This window comes from Halichoeres trimaculatus, unplaced genomic scaffold (genome assembly GCF_033239565.1).
Source record: "Halichoeres trimaculatus isolate MK-OKI-2021-1 unplaced genomic scaffold, fHalTri1.1 fHalTri1_scaffold_24, whole genome shotgun sequence".
In the NCBI taxonomy this organism is placed as follows: domain Eukaryota; kingdom Metazoa; phylum Chordata; class Actinopteri; order Labriformes; family Labridae; genus Halichoeres; species Halichoeres trimaculatus.
This window is the reverse complement of record NW_027437202.1, coordinates 4,423,116-4,444,582: the sequence shown is the minus strand read 5'-3', so window position 1 is coordinate 4,444,582 and position 21,467 is coordinate 4,423,116. Positions and strand designations below refer to the sequence as shown.

The window sequence follows — 21,467 nt, the reverse complement described above, 5'->3', positions numbered from 1 at the left end:
TGATTAATCTGAGGTCAGTCTACACGTTTTAAACACTGTTTAATTCGCCTGGAAGCCCTTTGATAATAGTTACGCGATAGAAAAAGGGTGTATTATTATCAAAATACACATTTCTACTACAATGGGGTGAATTGTAAGTTTACCTGACAAAAACCGCTGAGAAAATATATGTGAGAGTTTTTATAACACTTTTAAACACGGATACTTACACCTCAGCGCCCTCCTGTGGTTGCATGCCTCAACTTCCTGGTTGCTACTGCGCATGCGCAGCACTCGGTTTCATGCTATGTTTGCTGTAGCAGACGCTTACTGTAAGCTATCGACTTCCTTACTTTCCAGGTAAGCCTGCGCTCTTTTTGTGAACTTTATATGCAATTGCTTACGTACGCTTGACGTCCTTTTATTTTTGGAGTTTTGCACCTGTCACGCATGAAAATTAATATATTTAACGTATGTAATAGACGGTATATAACAATGCACATGTGTTTGTTTATGGCTGAAAGCAAGCAGAAAAGACTTTCGGGTAATTTAACTTTTATGATTGTTAAATGAAGCCACCTTTACATGTTTGCAAGCAGTAAAAGTTATGCCTCCTTTATTATATCCTGGGTGCTTATCCTCCCGACCTATCCCTGTGTAAATTATCTTTAGATTACATTGTGTTGGAGATTATCTTTGACAGTGAATTAATCATTGAACTCATGATCTTTGAGTCCAAAGAGCTTCATGCAGATCAGACTTAAGGTCATGGAGATATTTATGCATCTTAATCATCTGAATATAAAGTGCAGAGTTGACAGGAAGTGTGAGATTACCTGCCTTTAACGTTTCCAAATACCAATGACCCACCTTTAGATTGCAGACACTTCTTTTTAGTTAGTAGAATGCAAGGCATAAATCCTCTTCATGTTTTATTTTGCAGGTGTGACTGCCCTCTTGTGGCCTCATGGCTCGTGTCTTCGTCTATGGCACCCTGAAGAGGGGTCAACCCAACAACTACCGCATGTTTGACCTCTCCAACGGTAAAGCCGAGCTCCTCGCCTCAGCCCGCACCACCCAGAAATACCCTCTAATCATCGCCACCAAATACAACATCCCATTCCTGCTCAACATCCCAGGTGAGGGCCACAGAGTCCGAGGGGAGATCTACAAAGTGGACGACAAGATGCTGGCCTTCCTGGATGACTTTGAGAGCTGTCCTCACATGTACCAGAGGAATCTGGTGAAGCTGGAGGTGGAGGAGTGGATGGGGAAGGGAGATGAGGAGGAGAAGGTGGCAGCTGGGAGCATCACAGAGGCGTTTGTGTACAGCACGACGACGTACCAGCCGGACTGGCCTTCGCTGCACAGCTATGAGAGCTACGACTCTCATGGAGATCATGGGCTGGAGTACGAGATCAGAGAGTCACGAGAACGGCGTGGCACAGAGGACGATTAGATATACAAACTGTACTGTAGCTTTAAAAACACTCATGTTATGACTTACTGTAACACACACTCCCTAATGAGTCAACACCTGATTAAAACCAGCACATCTCCTGTTTGATACTTGAATAATACCTTTATTTACCTACCTTGTCTCGTGAAAAATTCTCAGGGATTCCTTATAGATTTACTTTAATAAAAAGAAGATTACTGTATAGAATATTTTGGCTGTCGATGTCCTGATCCGTGTTTCTTTCCTGAATAAAAACAGACAAAAACAGTCAAAGTGGTCTAATTTCTTACACATGACCACCTTTCTTTCTCGTTTTTATTCAGAAGATTAAAATCCAGAACACTGGAAGGTACAGAAGACAAGGGATTTGGCAAAAGACCCAGTGAAATCTCTGTTGGCGTTGGAGGCTTTTTCTTTTTCAGCCTTTTAAAATAAAAGAAACATAAAGAGAGAAGAAGACATTTCACAGTGTATCAATGTAATGTACAAAAAGTCGCCTTACAAAAAGGAATTCATGGATGTTTTCTACTCATCTCCACATTAAATTCACTTTAATAAATCTCCAGATAAAGAAAATACTCGTGTTCACATGCACACAACAGCTGAACAACCTTATACACACTTTTCATTCTCATGATTCTTCCGTTAAAGAAAAAGAAGTTAAAATACACAATGTGGTGCACCAACTCATGCTGAAGTGTCCCGTTTGTGTGGTTCAGTCAGGAAAAAAAGCATCAAACTCTACATGTGTGCATGTGAACGACGTTTTGGATTTAAATTCCAGCAAAAGTGTTTGGTGCAGAAAGTGTGCGTACAGGAAGTGAAGTGGGACGACCTCTGGAGGGTGTGTGTAGGATAAAAGTCTCTGTGTGGTGTGTCTGTGCAGCCTAAAGGGGGGGTAATCAATAGAGGTCCTTCCTGGTGCTGGGCAGTGAGCGGCTGGCAGAGCAGGTGGCGCTGCGGATCACCTCCATCCACCTGGAGAAAGAGACAATTTGATTATTTTAAGGCTCTTTTTGATTTAAAGTATGTTTAGAGCTCCCTCTAGTGGCTGACCATAGACTGTATATAGACTCAAAGAGAATCTGAGTGGAGCTGGGTGACATAAATATATAATTTTTTTTTCTTTCTAATCTCTTCTTGGCTCTCCCTCCCGACATATTTTACAATCCCTGAAAAAATACACAAGAACGGCAGCTGTCAATCATCATTTAATGTAATGTAAAGCCTCTTTTTTAACCTCTTATAACTAATGAAAACAAAACCACAACAATCACATGTGAGAAACATTTCTACCAGGTGTATTTATTTTTTAAAGTTTGACCACAGCCCATCTGGAATGACTGGAGAGATGGATTTTTTGACCTATACTGCAGCCAGCCACCAGGGGGAGCAGTTTTGTTGCAACCGGTTACTAATGACTGTCTTAGTTTTCTTTGCATACCTCTCAAACGTGTACTCGCTCTCCGATCTGAAGTAGTAAACGTGTGATTTGAAGTGGAGTTTGAAGACGTAGTCTTTGTGGATGTTCTCAGACTCAGACGGGACGGTGACGGAGTAGCCGAGGAGCGGGAGGCTGGCCAGAGGGTAGTCGTCCTGATGGAGAAGAAAAAACGTCATCATCTTTATCTTAACTTTAAGTTTCACCGCATTTTTTTAAATTTATTTCCTGGTGTAGAAACAAGCTTTCACCTGGTGTGACTTGTAGAAGAAGAGGCTGAAGTTGGTGAAGACCACCCAGAGTTTCTGCCAGCCGTTACTGTTTTTGAATTTCCTCAGGAGGTTACCAGACAGCTGATTCTGTAAGCACAAAAAACAAACAAATGAGCACTAATTATCTTTTTAATTATCACTTTTGTCCTCCATTTATCTCAAATTCCCTCCGCAGTTCCTCTCTGACTCCACAGGAGGTCACTAAACGACAAGTTCATTCAATGTCAGCCCCCCACAGAGCAGGAGAGAGTTACAGGCTTCTTTAAAGGGCGTTGAATGTCAGCCGTTTGCTTACCTCCACAGCCACACTGAAGTCCACCATGGACACACTGGTGTTGCGATGCCAGCAGACGTGCACGGTGGTGTTACCACGATGACCCTGACGCTCCAGAGAGGAACGCGAGCCGCCAAGCTCCTCCTCTGACTCCAAATCAGCTCCTCCATCCTCCGTTAGCTCTGTTAAATAATATCACGGTGTTTAGTATGATTCATTCAAACCTTTTATTTGTCATTCTTCACATTCTGGCTTCATGATCTTTAAAGCCCAGAGGAAAACTTAGGATCAAAGCAACTCGAGACAAAAGAGAGTAAAACTCCTGTTCCTCCATGAAAGTCAATACTCTGTGACTGTTTGGGTTAAAAATGCACGGATGATGATTTATTGGAGGCACAAAGGAGACGTCAAACCAAAGGTCAGGAGGTGGAGCCTCATTGAAGATCATGACAGGAAGAGAAAGAGGAGGCGACAGCTGGGGTTTGGAGCGGCTTGTATCAGGTGACGCTGAGAAATATGATGAAAGAGGAGCTGGAAGAATGAGTGTGTGTTTCTTACTGTTGTCAGAGAGGCTGGTGGACAACAGGTCGGTGTTGGGGCTGCTGCTCTGCTCGGCCAGATCGATGGCCATCCTGATGTCCTCCACCCACCGCTCCATCTCTGACGCACAGCTGAGAGAGGAGAGAGCAGAATAAAAGAGAGGAGGAGAAAAGAAAATAGGTCAGTGAGTCTGATTCAATTAAAGAACAAGAAAACTGGAGTGGATCCATTTTTGATGAGTTTGACCTGCATGAATGTTTCAAACTGTTTCTTTTAGAGAAACAACTCACATTCATAAAAGATGATTCAAGTCATGAGAAATCACTAAATTTTCTGTGTTTACCTCGCTGCCACGACGACAGACTGGCGCTGTCCGAACAACGTGAACGAATGAGGGACGCCCCACTCCTCTTCGCTTTCTCTGATCTGCAAATCACACAAGACACACTTCAGATCTCTGTGCCAGATTGAGCTGATCATTACAAATAAAAGTGTCACTCTAAGGAGAAAGCTCTCATACCGTCATGCCGTACAGAGGCAGCTGGCCGTGGACTTTAAACTGGTTGGACGGCGTCATCCCTCGACTCGTGTACACCAAAGAATCGCTAAACTGGAGAGGACAAGGACAGAAATTTAGGGGAGAAGCTGCAGTTGGATGTTTTCTGCTTTGACTTGATGTGAGTCTCACCAAGAAGAACATCCTCTGCTGAAGGCCTTTCCCTGAGAGTTTGCTGAGACAACCCAGCCGGATGAACTCCTGTCAGAAACACAAGACACGGCTTTAAAAAAAATTACTTTTGTATAATATTGTAATTAATATATATGGGAGTATCTTGTTGCTTTTTTATTTTTATTTTTTTTATTATTTATTTATTCAGTTTTATTTTATTTTATCTTTTTTTATATATCCTTTATTTTATTTTATTTTATTTTATTTTACTTTATTTATTTATTTATTTTTCTGGGAGGTTTTCACCAGCACCCTCAGTGTTCCTTCTTAGTCCCTTTTGACTTTTGTGTCTGTGATTATAAAAAAAGTATGTTGATAAAAACACAATAAAAATATATCAAAAAAATAAATATCTAAAAAAATAAAATAGAATTTTAAAAAAAGTCAGGAAAAGGTCAGACCCTTCCTGGAATAGCGAGGTTGTCGATGCCCGTCAGATCCTTCTTCAGCTCCAACAGCTTCTGGAAGTTCTCCATCTTCATCATCGTGCCCTGAAGCTGCAGCACCATCTCGGAAATATCTGCCAGAGCAGCTGGAGGAGGAAGAGGAGGAGGAAGGGAGAGGTTGGACGAGTGGATGGGTTTAAAAATAAAAAGCAAAGAAGGAAAGGTGGAGGTGGAGGAGCATGGGAGTACCTCTGCAGTCCCTGAAGTCGTCGTGCGTGGGCGGGTAGTGCTTGCAGAGACGCTCCAGGATGAGTTTGTAGTGCAGCAGGCGGTGGAGAGGGCGGAGGAGGAAGATGTAGAAGGGGAGGTAGCAGACTCTCTGCTGCTCGAAGTCTCGACACACAGCCTCTACTTTACGACTGGATCTGGAGAACAAAACTCATCTTTACCTCTTCTTAATTTCTCTTTCATGTGACCTTTATTTTTCTGTCTTCTTCTGTTACCTGCAGGCTCGTTCAAGCTCCACCAGGCACTCTGAGTGTTTCTGGAGATGGATCGTCAGCTGCTGCAGGCACAAAATGAAGAAAAATTTAAAGTTTCTGCAACAATTTCACAAAAAAAAAGAACTATTTTAGAAAAGGTGAGAAACTTACTCTGAGACCCTGAATGTTCTTGAGGAGAACGTCACCAATCCTCTGGTAGTCTCCTTTAATGTGAGCGTTGGATCGACCCTCCCTAATGAACAGAAGAGTTCAATCCACTTGCAGTAATCATTTTTCACCAGCAGATGTCAGTAGAGGACAACTTTCCTCAACTGGAAAACTCTTTAATCATTCCCACAATCCCATCTATGTTACCAGAAACGCCTGGCACACTAACGCCACAGTGGATTTCTTTGTTTTCATTCCGCTGGAGCTCAATCAGCATGAATTAGACTAATCTAAACTGAAGCTCTGCTCGTTTTGCTGCAGGAAGTGGATGTAAACAGTCTTTAATGGAGTGTAAACAACGCGTACTCACCACTGCGCCAGCCGCTGCTCCACCTCTTTGAGGAAGCCCTGGTGGAACTTGTGGATGGGGTCGTAGCTGGAAGAGACGAGGGTCTTCACGGAGTCGGGGAAGGTTTCTTCTTTGCTTGCGGCACTCTGGAAAGACTGAGAGGAAGACGTTTTCTCATTTCAGAACACATTTTGAAGTCAGGATTTTATCTTACTGGAGGATTTTAGAGCGTTATCTGAGAGACGCTTTAGAGGAAGTTACAGGAAAGAGGTTCAAAGACGATTATCAGCGAAATATTAAAGAAAGAGAAGAGAGAAAATTATATTTAGCTCAGCTTTTGGTTGGCATTAAATTGGCGCCCTCCTGTGGACACAGAAGTACTTGGTCAGAAAACACTCGCACACCTCAAATAGCTCTGATAAGACTCCAGCAGACACTCAGGGCTGAATGAGTGATTTGACTTGAAGGTAAAGTGACATTTGTTTGCACTGAGGATCAGCTAACCCCCACACACACACTCTCACACACACACACAGAGCGTGACCCTCCTGGCCTTCCAACCCCTGACACAGAGGTGTTATATTCCCCTCTCAGAGTAAATCACACGCCGCTTTGACGGATGGCGCAGACAGGAGAGCGTCCAGCTGTGTCACAGACGGACTGAGGAGGAGGAGGAGGAGGAGGAGGGGGGAGGAGATATATAGAGGAAGGAGTGGGTGTGTGAGTGCCAGCCAAAGAAAATATTTAAGAGGTTTTAAAAAAGCGCCAGCGCACGCCTTCCTCCCACATGAAAGATACTGGAAACTACTGTTGAAAGAAAAACAGCTGAGAGGCAGAAAAAGACACAACAGAGAGGAAATATGAGATCCTCCCTCTGCAGAGAGGTCAAAGGTCACCTCTATTTTATAAACCTGATCCACAGGCAGGTGAACTTCACATTCACCCTCCTCCTCTTCCTCTTCCTCCTCCTCCTGCTGCTGCTGACTCTTCTGTTTGTTGCACAGACTTTAAAAAAACACTTTCATCCAAGATTTAACACACAGGGTTTTCCTTTGTGTTAATTTTTGTGGTTTTGCTCGTAAACCCAAGAAGCTGGGAGCTAATAGTCTGTCTCGCAAACAAAAACATGTTTAAGGCCTCAGATGTTGGACTTCAGCCTCCTTAGGCGCATAAAAGCAAGAAAAGAGTGTGGGAAGCTTGAGGAAGAGAGTGTAATATTAATGTGGCGTGGCAGAAAAGAGCATAAGGTTGTGATTTTGGTGCCTTCTTCTGATGCTTTCGCTCACAAAAAAAGACCAAAATGAGGTCACTTTCCTGAGTATTTAGTCTGCGAAAGCCTGCAAGTCTGACTCACTCACAAACAAGGTCGTAAAAAAAAAATTTAAGTGCACTTTCCTGAAATTTAAGCAAATTTGAACTTGCGATTCCAGCTTGTGGATTTAAGGAAATGTGTTTACTCTGCAAACATCCCTCTGTGGCCTTGAAGTCAGCAGAAAAGCAACCTAAAAGGAGGAAGAAAAAGCAGCAGAAATGTCAAGAAAGTGATTCTCACCTCAGTGACGACCTGCAGGTCTTTGAGGTAGGTCCTCTCTGTCGTCAACAGTTCCTTGGCGATGAAGTAGGCCTTATCTGTGGGAAACTTCTGGACACAAACAGCAGAAAATCAGCTGGATTGAATCATGAACGCACCAGGTGTTAACACTCTTTTCTCTGCATGCTCACCTTCCTCCTCGCCTCCTCTTCATCATCATGCCGCACACATCCAGCGTCATTCAGCAGCGGGCTGGTGAGAGGCGATAGCTGCTGTCTCTCTGGGCTCTGACCCAGGACGGCGACGCCGCCCATACCCTGGCTGTGCGCTGAGCCGTTTCCGTTCACCACCGCGTGGGGACTTCCAGCTGGAGAGTCCTCAGAACCGGGACTTTCTGCAGGGAGGGAACAAAGAGTCAGATAAGGGAGGAGATGTAGGGAGAGGATAAGGGATGAAGGAAGTTAAAATAGACTCTATAATCCAAGTGCTTTCATGAAATTCACAGCCAGCTCCTTATCATTTAATTCTACTTTTTTGAAAATCTGAAGCTGAAATGTTCCCCAAATTCGTCTTAATTTGTCCTAAGGCGATGAATTTCAAACTCAGACAATCAGAAACTAAAGGGAAGAAAAAGATGCAGAAGTGTTTTTTAGATGTTAGTAAAAAGCTACAGATAATCAGCTTAAGTGCAAGACAGGAAAGATCATATCGATGCATAACAAGAGAGAGGAGAGAAAGATTACGCAATTCTGAAAAATGAGAATGAGAATGTGAAGCTAACACTCTCCGCCCTCACAGTACATCTCAGATATGATCCTCGTAAGTTTCCGTCTTGCTTTTTTTGCGATGAATCCTAAAATCAGCGTTTGATCTAATCATTCCTCCTCATCCAGACTCTTCTACAGCTACATCCACTACAGACGTGAACTACGTGATGCTAAAGTTGTGACTTGATACTTGCCCGGGTGCAAAGCTTCCACAGAGTCCACTGATACACACCAAACTGGATTGTGCAGATCTGTGACGGGTGCTATAAAAGAACTGAACCACACTACAGACACAAAAATCTACAACAGAAAACACAGACGCTACGAAACAACAACAACAACAACACAACAAGCGCTACTCTACGGGCTAAGCTAGCACAACACAAGATACAGGGGCAGAAAAATCTCGAGTCCCTTTTCTGAAACATACAGCTTTGTTTTTTTTATTGATACTAGTGCACACATTCAGTTACAGCGTTCAACAGAGAGATGAAGAAAGAATAAAAGGTGTGTGAGGACAGGGAGAACAAAGTGTTACAGGTGTGACAGAAAAACAGTGTGTGAAGTCACTTTGTGCCTGATTTAAGCTTAACACGGGTTAATTTGATATAAAAGGATCACACTGGGCTCAAACACAATCACAAACTATCTTTAAATGTACGATTAGCTTCCAGTGAAAGGAACTCAACTCCAGTATTCGTGTGTTTCTCCACCTCCTGACACTGCTCGGACTCTCACACCTGGATTTAAAAAATGTCATGACTCTCAAATGTGTATTTTCTCACTTACATTTGCGTTAAGCTTAACTTCCATGTGTCTGTCTACCTCCGCCCTCTCCCGTTCGGTTTAAGAGAACACTGAAGTTGAGTGTGGGAAGATTTTAGTGAAGAAAATCAAATGGTTTTCTAAATATCTGCAACACTTTTGACATATTTGAAACCATTTGGAGCCTCAATGAGAGCAAAAAGCAGAGTGACAGAAAAGCTGGTTAACGTGCATTCACAGTAAAAAAAGGAAAACATGCTGGAGTACATTTACAAAGCATGAAGCATGAACATTTGTTTCAGGGGGGAAGCAGGAAAAAGAAAAAGTGCAGAGATCTTGAAGTTTAAAGTTACGTCCGTTAATTCTTCAATAAAAACAAAGACTCCAAATCCAGAAGCTTGTGTCGGAGTGAGGAGACAGCCAGGAAATGACACAGATGAGGATGAAGGGCCAGCACAGCACACCTTCATAAACAGCATACACAGAAAGAAAGTGGAGGATAACACCTTAAGTTGTGTGTGAGTGTGTGTGTGGTTGGAGTGCATGCCAGGGGCCAAGCCGAGCAAAGCAGACAGGTTTGAGACGGAGAGCTGGTGTGTTTGGAGAAAGAACAGAAAGGAAAACAGAAAATACAGATTGAAAAGGTGAGTCGGACTCTTTCTACCCTCCTCCTTTGACGCTAACGCTAACGCTCCTACCACAAACATCCACGTTACAGTGCAAAAACAAGCCCACGACAGACGGATAAATGAAAAAGTGCTCCAAGCTCAGCCTCCTACACACATTTCACACGGCTGAGTCGACCTACAATCATGTCTCTACCAGGACTGGGTCAGTATTCTGTACAATTAAAAGAGAAACATCTCAAGAATCCACATTATCCTCTACAAAACTCCCATCATCACCTCCAACTAGACTCCAAAATCCTTCTATTGCACCAGACGACAATCACATGAGTAAAGGTTTGATTTAGAGGAAAAGCTACAAACTACAAATCTGAATCTGAAGAAAGATCAACCCTTTGTTTATCTTCCCTGCAGCCATCACAAAACTTGATTTCCACATTTAAAATACGCTTAGTTTGGATTAAATCTGCGCACATCTACACTGATCCTCAGTCAGTCAAAGCTAGCTGCAGATTAGCAACAAAAGTCAGCTGTTTGCGTACAAAATTCGATACAAAATGAGGGATCACTAAACTTGTTGTTACATCGCTGCAGTTCTCAGCTCAAGTAGAAAAACTACAAAATGTGAGAAATGTGAGTCAACCAAAAATAAACCTGTACAAGAAGTGTTTGTATAAAGGTTTATCACAGCTAGACGAGTGTAAAGATCAAATCTACACGTTTGATTCACTATCCAGTGTTATTTTTGTTTTTACAGAGTTGGATTAGACTCGTCGTCTCGCTCTCAGCAGCTGAAAACCCTCCCTGCCATCCCCTCTTCGTCAAAGTGATAACACACCTCCTCCTCCTCACCATCCTCCCCCTCCTCCAGCTGCAGACTCCCGAAGCTGAACTTATTACGAGGCATCGGCGATGAACTCACGCCGTTTGAGTTCACTGAATTCATGGAGCTCACAGCCACCGGGTTTCCGTACATCAGCGGCTGGCTGTACGCGCTGCTCCCCGTGTCTGATTCTGTGTCGCTGGATTCGGTGCCGCTGCTGGTGGAGCCGTCGATCATCTGGACCGGCTGGTTCAGGTTGTTGTTGTTGTTGCCGGGTTTCCCCTGGCGGCCGTACATGCGCTGAACCGTGTTAGACCGCGCCTGACCTGGAACCATGAGATTCCCCGTGTGGTTGCCGTTAGTTATTATCATCCGCCGCTCAATCGGAGCAGAACCTGGGGTGTGTAACCCGGAGCGGTGTGTGTCGTGGTGTTTGATGGGAGTGGATGTCATCCCGCTGAGGATGAACGGATCAGTATCGGAGCGGTTTCTCATGTTGTTGTTGTTGTACGGTTTAGCGAAGTGTGGCGGCGTACGGTTTGCGGTGATCGGGGAGTAGCTCCCATAGTGATTTGGAGGATGGGATGACAGCGGGATGGTTGGAGTTTCCACCGGAGCTCCAGGGCGTTTGCTGAAGTAATGCCCGCCGTCATCCCAGCGTGGGGCTGCACGCTGCTGCCCATGCCCGTTTGTCATCTCAGCGTGACTAAGCGAGTTTGTGCGGTGGTGGAAGCTGCTGATCACCGGGCTCGAGCACTGGCTACGAGTCCCAGTTCCTAACGGGCGCCCTACTGCTACACCGCGCTTATCTCGACCCTGGAAGATCTCATCCAGGAGCGTGCTGTGGAGCGGGAGGCGACCATGAACGGAGCCGTTTGAGAGAATCTCATCATCAGTTAACTCATGACTCCCGTTGAACTTATTCGACTGATCTACAGCGCTTTTGTTACCCAGAACACCTTGCTGCTGCTGCTGCATCAACCCCTGGTGGTTAGTGTGGTAGAACCCGTTAACAGCCCCAAACAAACCGCCATTCTGCCCCCCGTTGCGGCCACCACTGGCGTTTTTGTTCCTGTTATACACACTAGACTCGTCCCCGTTGCTGTCGTTTGCGTTGCTGTGGCCCCTGGAGGCCCTGTTGCTCTTCCCCACATCACATTCACTGTCTATGTCGCTGCAGTCTATGTAAGGGATAGACGAGCTGCTGCCTTTGTTTGCCCTGCAGGATGGACCTGGGTTCAGGAAGTGCGGGTCCGGCGCTGGTCCGTTGCCGTTGTGGTTCTGGCGGTCCGTATCGTGGAAGCCGTTGGTGGAGGATGTGGCTGCTGGGGGCTCCTCTGAACCGTTGGACACAGCTTGATGTCCCAGTCTGGATGAGTCAGGCTGGTCTTCTATCATGGCACCCTGCAGAGAGTGAAAACAGAAGAAGAAGAAGAAGAAGAAGAGGAAATCAGGACTGTGTGCTTGACATCTTCTCAAAAACAGAAGGAAGCAGCGTGTTCTCGTTAAAGTGAGCTCCACCTCTTTTGGCACTTGCGATCTGAAGGAAGACGACTGAGGAGACATCCCGAAATTGGACAGGACCTTACTGTGCTTCCTGAAGTGAAGAAGACAAAAAATGTGGTTAATCTCATCCTGAATCTGTCATTTCTGCTGAAGTTACTCACACAAATGTGGGAGTCTCACCTTTCAAACGGGACCTTTTTAAACTCAGAGTCTTTAGCGTAATCGATGATCTGCTTCTGGGTTCGACCGCTGCATAAAAAGCGAGAGAAGTTAGCGATTAAAAATTAACCAAAGTTAAAAAAAAACTTGCTTTTACTGTCTTTCTTCTACCTGAAGCGGAATGAGGACCCCCTGGTGAAGAGGATGGGTTTAGGCTTGGGTTTGGGTTCCTCAAACAACCGGAAGAACGCGTGATACTCCACACAGATCTTCCAGAAGACCTTGCAGCAGTCCCTGCTGGCCATGGTGAACTCCAGCGTGTCATGATGGGCGCTCTGCTGCAAGAGGAAGGCGAACACTTCAGCATCAAGAACATGAGAGCGGCGTAAAAAGAGAAGGAAGTGGAGGAGGTCAGACTTACGCTGGGGTCAGCTCGCAGCTTGATGAGGAACCTTTTGCGTTTGAAGCTCAGCTTGCGGATTTTGGACCAGTTGAAAGCGTTGATTTTTGTGTAACCCTGAAAGAAGATTTTTTTAAAAATGAGGTCAGCAGGAGTTGAAGAAGATTATGATGCATGACTTCTTTCAAGAGAGAATTCTAGGAATTTACACCTCAAGCCTCCTCTTCTGAAAACTTCTCAAATTACAGCAAGAAGATTTTGATGATTCTACCTGGAAAACCAGCACTCCGATGTGCGCCACAGCCAGGCTGAGCTTCGTCCCCTCCCGGTCCTTCGCAGGGTGCAGGCGGACGCCGTACATCTCCAACCGCCGGGCGATTTCCAGCAGCTGATAGTCTGACTCTGCAGGGGTCTGCCCGCTGTGGAGGAAATCAAATCAACCCATCAGTTCGCTCTTAATAATATTTTTCTGCTTCTCTCCCAGATGTGTTGTATGAAAAGATAACAAACAGTCTTCAAGCGCACCGCCGTATCAGATGGCAGCACCCTCTGTGCTCGGGGTGGGAAAACAAAACATCTGCTGCAGAATAAGTTTGTTTCCTCACAAATCTGAAAATAGCTTCCTGTTTCCTGTATGAGCTGCTGAATTAGCCACTTCCTTCCTGTGGCAGTGGGAGGGTGGTTGAAGGATTGGGGAGGAGGAGGGGGCGGAGGTCATGGACGTGATGTGGTTTCTCCTCTGTGAGTGAGTGTGTGTGGGGATTTTAAACACAGATTTCATGTAGATGAGGTGTGCCTTGTGACCCTAGGGGCCTCAGGGGTGCAAAGTGGTGTGTGTGTGTGTGTGTGTTGGACAGATAATCATCTCTGCAGGAGAGACTTACAGGATGGGCTGGGTGTGTTTGTGAGTGCACGTTCGGTTTAACAGATAAATATCACAAACGTGCAAACAGAATCCGACCCCCAAGCTGGGTTCAGGATCCTCTGCTTTGATTCTTAGCGTCTTCACTCACACATGCTTGCGGTGGCAGTCAGTGATCTTATCTCTGATGGCGTCCTGGTCTGGCAGGTATTTATTGTGGAGGAGGTGCTGCCAGCTCTGGGTCTCGTCAAAGTCGCCGATCTCAGCTGATGGAGGCAGAAAAAAGAGAGATTTATTATTAACCTGGAGTAAAGTGAATGAAATGAAAAAAAAAAACACGTGTGATTTATTTTCTGCTCTGTTTTGTCTCCTGAGTGCTTCCTCCAACTGTAGATCAGATGAGGTGTACTGATGCGTGGGACTCCATCTGCCCAAAACCAGCAACAATCATTGTGAGCCACCCTGCAGGTGCACAAACAGGCGCTGCAGTGGCGGTTGCCATAGCAACGGAGGAGTATTCTTTAGCATGCTGTGCTGTGCTGTCTGCATGACTGAATGGGATCTCAGGGTGCGGAATATTAACTGGTAGCTGTTGCGTTAGATTCAGATCCCTCCGCGTCTCATAAACAGAATTATTCTACAATTCCTGCACATGTTGACGGATTTTCAAGCAGAGCAGTTATTGCTGCAGAAATACCCCCGAAGGGAGTATCTGTCATGTGTTTGTGTGCAGCGTGATTTACGATCTCCTTCATAAGCCAAGCATTCAGCCTCTTCTCTTTTTTTTTTCTTTTCCTCCCTTTCTTTACACTTGATCTCACAGCAAGTATGAAACCCTCCTCAGGCGTGGAAAAAACAAAAGATTCAGCCTCCAAAAAGCTACTTACACTGTATGATGTGAGAGACCATGAGAGCAGCGCTGGTGTCGTTGCAGATGAGGCGACCACAGGCTAGGTCACGTTTTATCTGCAGGGCAAAGAGATACCTGAAAGAAGAGGAGGAGAAGGAGGAGAGAAGGGTTAAAAGAGACGACACAGACTTCGATTTGAGTGTGGGAGGGGAGACTGATAGCTATTATAAAAAGAGGTTATTGCAGCTTAAACTGAATCCACCCAGCAACCATTGACACAGATGATGAAAAACACATCTTAAAGTGAGAAAACATCGATTTTATGATGTTTTTTGAGATGTTGTCTTTTTTGTTAAAGGACAAATAGAGGACTGTGTGTGAGGGAGGGATTAATGCTCCACATCAGCTTTGATTCAACCTTTTATGCTTATCTTTTAAAAACTTAATGAGGTTTGGTTAGATGTGATATCTTTTTTTATTCCAGCCTGGGGTGAAATGCATCGCGCATATTGCAGTTGTTTAAAGGTTTTCTTGTAGTAGATTAGCTACACAAGCTGAACAAAGTGCCTCCTTCTTCGTATGAGGCTAATTCAGCCTGATGTCATCAAAGAAATCTTTCTCCCATCTGTCTGCGGACATAATTGGTCTGTCTGTGCCCACATTAGCCATCAAAGGAAACAAAGAAGGAACGCTACGCCGGCCAAACAAAGGAAATAAAAAGCTGCGTGCCCACTTCCTGTTTGATGTGGAGTCAGCTGAGCAGGCTCACTTTCTGTTTTTAGAGTTATGACTTAAAAGCACAGGGTCTGGATTTACAAATTTAATCCTGAGATGAAATTTCTCCTGCTGAATAATGAGAGGCACTTTGGTAACTTCCTGCTCGGCTTCACATCTCAAGTGATTCCAGCTGGGCAATTCAGAGAGAGCTGGGGCATCATGGGAAAAAATGGGAGGTCAAATCATGCTTGTGTTTTAGCTGAGTGACACTTTAAATAAAATGCAGACAAGATGGAGCTTCAGTCGTCCACACAGCTGTGAAAATCCTCCTGAAGGACTAAAAACATCAACACAGCATTTAATCCTCCTCAGAAAGGTGTGGTTGTTCAGCGCCGAGACCTACCGAGTCAGCTCCTCCATGAGCTGTGTGTGGTCAGGAGGGAAGAACTTGACCACGAAACGAAGGATGGTGTTTTTAGGCCCTGAGGGAGGGAGAGGAAGGAAGGAAGGAAGGAAGAATGGTCACTTTGAATCTCCAGTGAGGACGAAATGTTGTTTTTAACAGCTGAATTACAAGTGCTTACGTCTGATCTGCTTCAGCGTCGGCTTCAGCAGGTCTAGCCACACCTACGGAGGAGGACACAGGACAAATTTAGTTAAACTCCTGCACAAGATTCAGGGTTTTGCACAGAGTTCTCTTTGTTCCTGAATTTATAACTTGTTGCAGCATTCTTGCATAACAGCAGCATCATTTACGTGCCTGGATTCATAATTTGAGCCGAGATAATTTGGATTTCAAACGGTTTATTTTGAATCTTAGTCCTTCGTGGGTTGTCAAGGTTTCGTCAGCATTACTTCATCTTCCTATCGATCTGCTCCAAAGCTGCTGCTGCTGCTCTTTCGCCTCAGGCTCTGAAAAGCACGGAGCAGAGTGCTCCTCTCCTCTCTAACTTGATTTTTAACGCGCTAATGCAGGTTTTTGCAGACAGCATCTGCAATCGACAGACACGCCCGTGGAAAGTGCTGCAAGTGTGCATATTATCACAACCAGCTGCTGATTTATGGAACATGAGGAATAACTGAGTCCAGGTGGAGGTTTGAATCAAAAACACAAAGATGGAGGTGTCTCCTACTGTCATCTTGCGATGGTCCTGGTACTCCAGCCCAAAGTAGTCTCCCTCTGTCAGGTTGAGGTGGACGCAGACCAGGTCGAAGAGCACTTTGCCAGGGGAGCGTTGCTAGAAGAAACACAGAATTACACGATGACATGAGGCTTCATGACACAGAGTTTAGGGGTTTTCCAAAACAGACATCGCACCAAACCCAAAATTAACCCAGTGAAGCTGAATGCTACAACCCCGTCACCAGTTATAATTCACTGTTATGCAGCCACTGATGTGTGAAGTTAATATGTAGCTGGATAAAGGCAGCATTCTTCCTCTGACAGGCACACACAAGCACGTTATGACTTCATCATGAGATCTCAGGTTCACGCTTCACTTGGAGTCAAAACATAGAGTCAGGGAAGAGGAGAGGTGTGTGATAAAGACACAACATTAAAACTATGTTGGAAGGGTCCTTGCGCTGTCGCCAGCCCCTTCATGGCGCTTTCATCTCCACTATCAAGGTCTCAACCTTTATAATGTGTGTGTGTGAAAAACATAGCATTTTCCTGCCTTCACTGAGTCACATGACCAGCTGCACGGAACTCCTAATGAGTGTGTGACATCATCACCAACTGCCCCAGAGTGAAGAGTGAAATTGACAGAAGTTTTAGAAACAACTCCAAATAGATGCCCCAACTGTCGCCAAATCTTTGCAAAAAAAAATTTTTTTTTGTGGGAAATTTTGTCAGGAATCCATCTATGTCATTTTTAATTCTGTACCACTTTTACTTTTTTTGTCTAGAGGCCCAAATGTGGCAGCTTGTGTGGAGCTGGAGGTTCCTCTCCCATTCATTCTTATAGGGGGAGCTGAGAAAGCTTCACACTTTGAGGGCTTGTTGTTCGACAACCATTTCCGAAACTAGAAATTCCTGAATAAAATTTGTAAAGCAGGGTCCACTCTGTCATCTCAGCAAATTTCAAGCCTTTACCATTTATGGTGTCTAAAGAAATCATTTTTGAAAAAAGGGCGAAAATGTTGCCAGATTTTATTTTGAAAGGCAAATTGTCAGCTTCCTGTTGGAGATGGGTCATGAGTGTTAGTGTATGATTTGTGTGTCTCAATAAGACAAATATTTTGATGTTAGTTTGATCTCTCTACGACATTGCTAGTGCCATTGACAGCCATTTTAGTATGCATAGGTGGCGCCAGAGAGCAAATAATGGGATTTCAGGGAGTTAATTTTGGAACCAAATTGAATTTTTGGACTTTTGTGAGGTGTTGGCCAATTTTGGTGAGTTTTTGAGCATGTAAAGAGTGTCCTCTCCCTTCAGGCGAGGACCCTTATACCTAAAACTTCACTACAGTGTGTGTTTGCTGTGGGCAGAGGAGGGAAACAAAGTGAGGAAAGCCGTGAAGGCAGCGAGCCACGAGAAGACAAATGAAACAGACAGGAATCAGAGCAGCACAAGCCGAGGCGTGAGCCAATTCTGTCACCATCTGGCTACCGTGTGTGCGCGTGTGTCCATCTGTTTCTGTGTGGTCAGAGAACACACCGTCGTACTGTACTCCTCACACTCTCACACGCTACGAGCGCCTGAGGAAAAATCCACACAAAGTCGTTCAAACACAAAGTCAGGGGAAAGTGACAGATGCCGCAGTTAGAGTTTGCACAAGATCTGGTAATCTCGGTTTAAGAGAGGTTACGGGAGGAGAAGGGAAGCAGGTTGGAAGAGGATCCAAAAGTCTTCAAGTCAGGAAACGAAGGAATACCAAAGATCCACCCTTCCTTGAACTCAAACCACAAAAATATTCCTTCTCTTCACTGTTTTAAGCCTCTACCTTTGTGTTATTAAAGCTGTGCACGGAAACTTCTGCACAAAATGTCCAACTTCAACAATAAAAGGTCCAGTTCCTGCGAAGTCTGGCTCGGAGGAGATGCAGGAGCTTTGTGATGTGACCCAGAAAACACAAAGCACATGTCGAGGCAGAGAAAGATTCAGACTTAGACAAACTTTTTCTTTTCCTTTGTGAAACTATTCAACAAAAGAAAGCCTGACTTCATTTTCTAGGTTATATTTTTATGCATGCAAAGCTCCAGCAAGACTTTTTTTAGCAGTCTGGAGCAAAGGTCGTGTTTAATTTGAGCTCACTTAGACTAAATCAGATTCCAATTTCCTTTAATTTTAGCAAACGCTCCTCGAGTGACTACAGTAAGCCTGTGTGCACGCTTCAGGGAGATATCCTGTATCACATTCAAGTAATGGAAGCCCGAGGAATGTTCCTGAGGGGATGGGTGGCGAAATCTTGACATATCAATACCAGCGAACAATAACATTGGCGTCACGAACGTGATAAGTGAAAAGAATCTGGGGGTTGCTAAATTTAAGCAGTAATGAAAAGGTGAGAGTGAGGAAAGAAAGAAACAGGGCGTGCTGGGATTCGGCTCTTTTTGGGCACCGGAGCAAACCTCTTAAAACAACACGCTGCAGCGAGCCAAGAGCTTTAAATCTGGTCAACACAGCGCTGAAAGAAGCCAAACTTTAAAGCTACAGTAAAGGTAAGGTCAAGTTGAAGGGGGATAAACATCAAGATGATACAAACAAATCAAAGGTCAGGGAGTTAAATATGCTGCTTCCTAAATTAAAGCAGCAGCTTCGAGGGAGGAAATGACCACTCAGCTGAGGTCAAACGTGATATATCTGGAGGCTGTGCACTTCCTGGATGAAGCCAGGATGTTAACGACAAAGAAGTTTGAGCAACCAGGCTTTAAAGTTTGTATTCTCAGAGCTAAAAAAGTGAGTGTCGAATGCCTCAGCTGACCAGGAGTAGAGCAGGCCCCGTGGAGCTCAGACTGAGGTCCTTTCAGTTCAGATCACAATCCCTTCATTCAGCGACGACTATCAATGAGCCTTTCTTAGTCAGCCAAAAACACACACACACTCAATTAAACACAGAGAGGCAGTTTCATCACGTCGCCAAGCGTGATCTCCCTCTTATCTAACAGATGTGGAGTGATACTTTGCAAACGCAGACATATTGAGCGCTCTCTGCTGCTGCTGCTGCTGAAAGGCCAAAGTCGTGTCCTTAAAGGTTTCTCGCAGCTGTCCTCGCACTGACACGCCTCCTGACTCCAGAGATAATTAGAAGGTGAGCAGGTCGAGCGGCGAGCCGAGCAAACCGTCGTCTTTTAGCTGAATGTGCTGGAATCTGGCTCCGAGCCTCACACCCATCCATCGTCCAAGCATTTCAAGCCTTCCAAGGACAGGCCTTAATAAGAAGCTATCAAAATAGATCTGGACATGGGAAAGGGAGGAAAAAACAGCACATTTAGAGCTTCAGAATTAGGAATCAACTGGTTATTTTGCAAGTTGGAGTCACAAAATCTAAAAGCGGACTCCTCTCTCTCCATAATTGACTCATTTCTGGAGGAAACTCGCCTCTAATGGTGCCCCTGACACAAAATGCGTGTTAAAGGGGAGGTTTAAATATACATTACAGCCAGCTGAGGGGTTAATTGTGGTGGGTCCCACACACTGAGAGCGTCTGGTTTGTGTTACTGAGAGTAAACAAGGCTGAAAGGTGCACGAAGCTGAAATAAGTGTACAGAAAATGCTGCTTCCTGTTACTTTTCAACAGCCTCTGCTGCACAGCATGGTTAGCAACAGCTTGGTGTGTTAATTCGATGTAGTTCCCTCCATTTTTGTCCCCTTTTTTGTCCCCAAGAGCTACAGAAAACAACCTCACTATACAACATCTCTACTACCATATTTTACCTATTAATTATTCTGTTTTCCTTCCTGCGCTCTCCTTCCTGTCTTGCCCTGCAACCTGCAGCCAAGCAAAATATTCTCACCATCTGTCGTGGTGTGTTGGGAGTTTAGAAAGCCTCCCACGGCGTCATTGATGCAAACGACCTCTGAAACCCTACATAGAAGTAGCATAACCTCAGATTTTTGTTTGCATCCTCATTTCAAAATCAAGACATCATCCTGTTGTTGTGGCAGAAACAATTCAGCACAACTTGAGGCAAGTTGGCGCGCAGTGAAAAGCAGTTTGAAAGTAGTAGTCGTGCACTTCAGCTAATGTCAGCAGGGATAGAAACCAGATGGGTGAGACTGGTGATAAGAACTCTCCACAGGAGGACACGCTGGGAGAAAAACACCTCAGGGCTGCTGGGTTTCTTCCTCCAGCGGGGATCCTTTCAGCGAGGCCACAGAAACGAAGAATGTTATTGCACCTGATGTGTCACGATTTGGAAAAACTGCTGACAAATCCATCGATTTATTCCACCCTGCTTTGTAAACCTCGAGTTGGTGAGATAACTCCACCCTGCTGAGGAGTTGGAGTTACCTGAACCTTGACTAAACTCCTGTCTTGCTGCGAGTGTGCGTGCTAAGCGGTAATTTGAGCAGTAAATCTGTTTTAGTTTCACGGTGAGACCTTTTTTCAGAAAGGTGTGAGAAGAAACGAGCTGGAAATCACCAGGAAGACAACTTAAGGAGGAGAAATGTGAAGTTTGACATCAACTTTAATTATTCTGCATTATTTTATCCTCTTCAAGGCTTCTTCATGTGGAAGATAGAGTGGTTTCTGAAGTGGACAAGCACTGCAAAGCATAAAATCTGGCTAGGAAGCACCATGTTAGAGGAATGTCATGCCTTTAGCATGAGAAATATTCCTCCTACATTGGAAAAAAATGAAATCCTATTGAGTTTTTTGTCTTATTTCAGTAGAAAATGTCTTTTTAGAATTAATATGAGCCACATACACCTAACCAGTTCCATTGGTAGATTTTTTTATACTCGTTACAAGCAATTCAGGCCTAATTTTTGTCTTTAAATGACTTAAAAAAAGACACTTCCTGGGCCGGTCAGGTGAATGTGGCTCATATCAAGTGTAATAAGTCAATTTTTACTCAAAATAAGACAAAAACACTTGAAAAGATTCAATTTTTTTGCAGTGTAGTGCAGCTGTTCTTTATAAAACTGAGGATTTCAACTCACAACTCCAACTTTATGAAAGTGAAAAGCCATTTCTGACATACCCTGACTCCCATGCCTCCTGATCTGAGGCCAAACTGTACCAGACTGTCCAACCAAAATACCAGTGAACAGCTGGGAGAGGCTTCCTTCCTCCTGCTCCTGTCCCGTCCACCAATCACGTCCTCCCGTCCAGATTAGATTAAACAGCTTAACCTACTGGCAAGACGTCAGAGCTGGTTCCTCTCCTCCACTCTGCCAGAAGGGGAAAGGGCTCAAAATCACACACACAGAT

General features: G+C 44.6%; 2 protein-coding genes across 4 annotated transcripts in view; one reads left to right on the top strand and one right to left on the bottom strand.

Annotated features, from left to right (window-relative positions):
- Positions 1 to 238: 238 nt before the first annotated feature.
- LOC141785999 (gamma-glutamylaminecyclotransferase-like) lies at positions 239 to 1,705 on the top strand. Its single transcript, XM_074664684.1, has 2 exons — positions 239 to 339; positions 923 to 1,705. Exon 2 carries the CDS (start codon positions 947 to 949, stop codon positions 1,436 to 1,438), a length of 492 nt encoding a protein of 163 aa, XP_074520785.1. The 5' UTR covers positions 239 to 339; positions 923 to 946; the 3' UTR covers positions 1,439 to 1,705.
- A 5-nt stretch (positions 1,706 to 1,710) lies between these two features.
- The window catches only part of LOC141785998 (FERM, ARHGEF and pleckstrin domain-containing protein 1-like), a 31,803-nt gene continuing 12,046 nt past the window's right edge, over positions 1,711 to 21,467 (bottom strand). For 2 of the 3 annotated variants that reach the window (XM_074664682.1, XM_074664681.1), the window contains 26 exons: positions 16,220 to 16,324; positions 15,671 to 15,713; positions 15,490 to 15,568; positions 14,407 to 14,504; positions 13,671 to 13,785; positions 12,929 to 13,076; positions 12,679 to 12,774; positions 12,429 to 12,595; positions 12,279 to 12,347; positions 12,114 to 12,189; positions 11,825 to 11,996; positions 7,803 to 8,005; positions 7,633 to 7,722; positions 6,102 to 6,235; positions 5,735 to 5,816; positions 5,585 to 5,646; positions 5,331 to 5,506; positions 5,097 to 5,227; positions 4,654 to 4,722; positions 4,486 to 4,575; positions 4,309 to 4,391; positions 3,984 to 4,096; positions 3,447 to 3,607; positions 3,131 to 3,238; positions 2,883 to 3,034; positions 1,711 to 2,416 (listed from right to left, as the gene is read on the bottom strand). In XM_074664682.1, coding sequence (XP_074520783.1) covers positions 2,341 to 2,416; positions 2,883 to 3,034; positions 3,131 to 3,238; positions 3,447 to 3,607; positions 3,984 to 4,096; positions 4,309 to 4,391; positions 4,486 to 4,575; positions 4,654 to 4,722; positions 5,097 to 5,227; positions 5,331 to 5,506; positions 5,585 to 5,646; positions 5,735 to 5,816; positions 6,102 to 6,235; positions 7,633 to 7,722; positions 7,803 to 8,005; positions 11,825 to 11,996; positions 12,114 to 12,189; positions 12,279 to 12,347; positions 12,429 to 12,595; positions 12,679 to 12,774; positions 12,929 to 13,076; positions 13,671 to 13,785; positions 14,407 to 14,504; positions 15,490 to 15,568; positions 15,671 to 15,713; positions 16,220 to 16,324 — 2,898 coding nt within the window. In that variant the 3' untranslated portion in view covers positions 1,711 to 2,340. The remainder of the gene's footprint in view (positions 2,417 to 2,882; positions 3,035 to 3,130; positions 3,239 to 3,446; positions 3,608 to 3,983; positions 4,097 to 4,308; positions 4,392 to 4,485; positions 4,576 to 4,653; positions 4,723 to 5,096; positions 5,228 to 5,330; positions 5,507 to 5,584; positions 5,647 to 5,734; positions 5,817 to 6,101; positions 6,236 to 7,632; positions 7,723 to 7,802; positions 8,006 to 11,824; positions 11,997 to 12,113; positions 12,190 to 12,278; positions 12,348 to 12,428; positions 12,596 to 12,678; positions 12,775 to 12,928; positions 13,077 to 13,670; positions 13,786 to 14,406; positions 14,505 to 15,489; positions 15,569 to 15,670; positions 15,714 to 16,219; positions 16,325 to 21,467) is intronic. The other variant, XM_074664683.1, reaches the window with a different exon arrangement.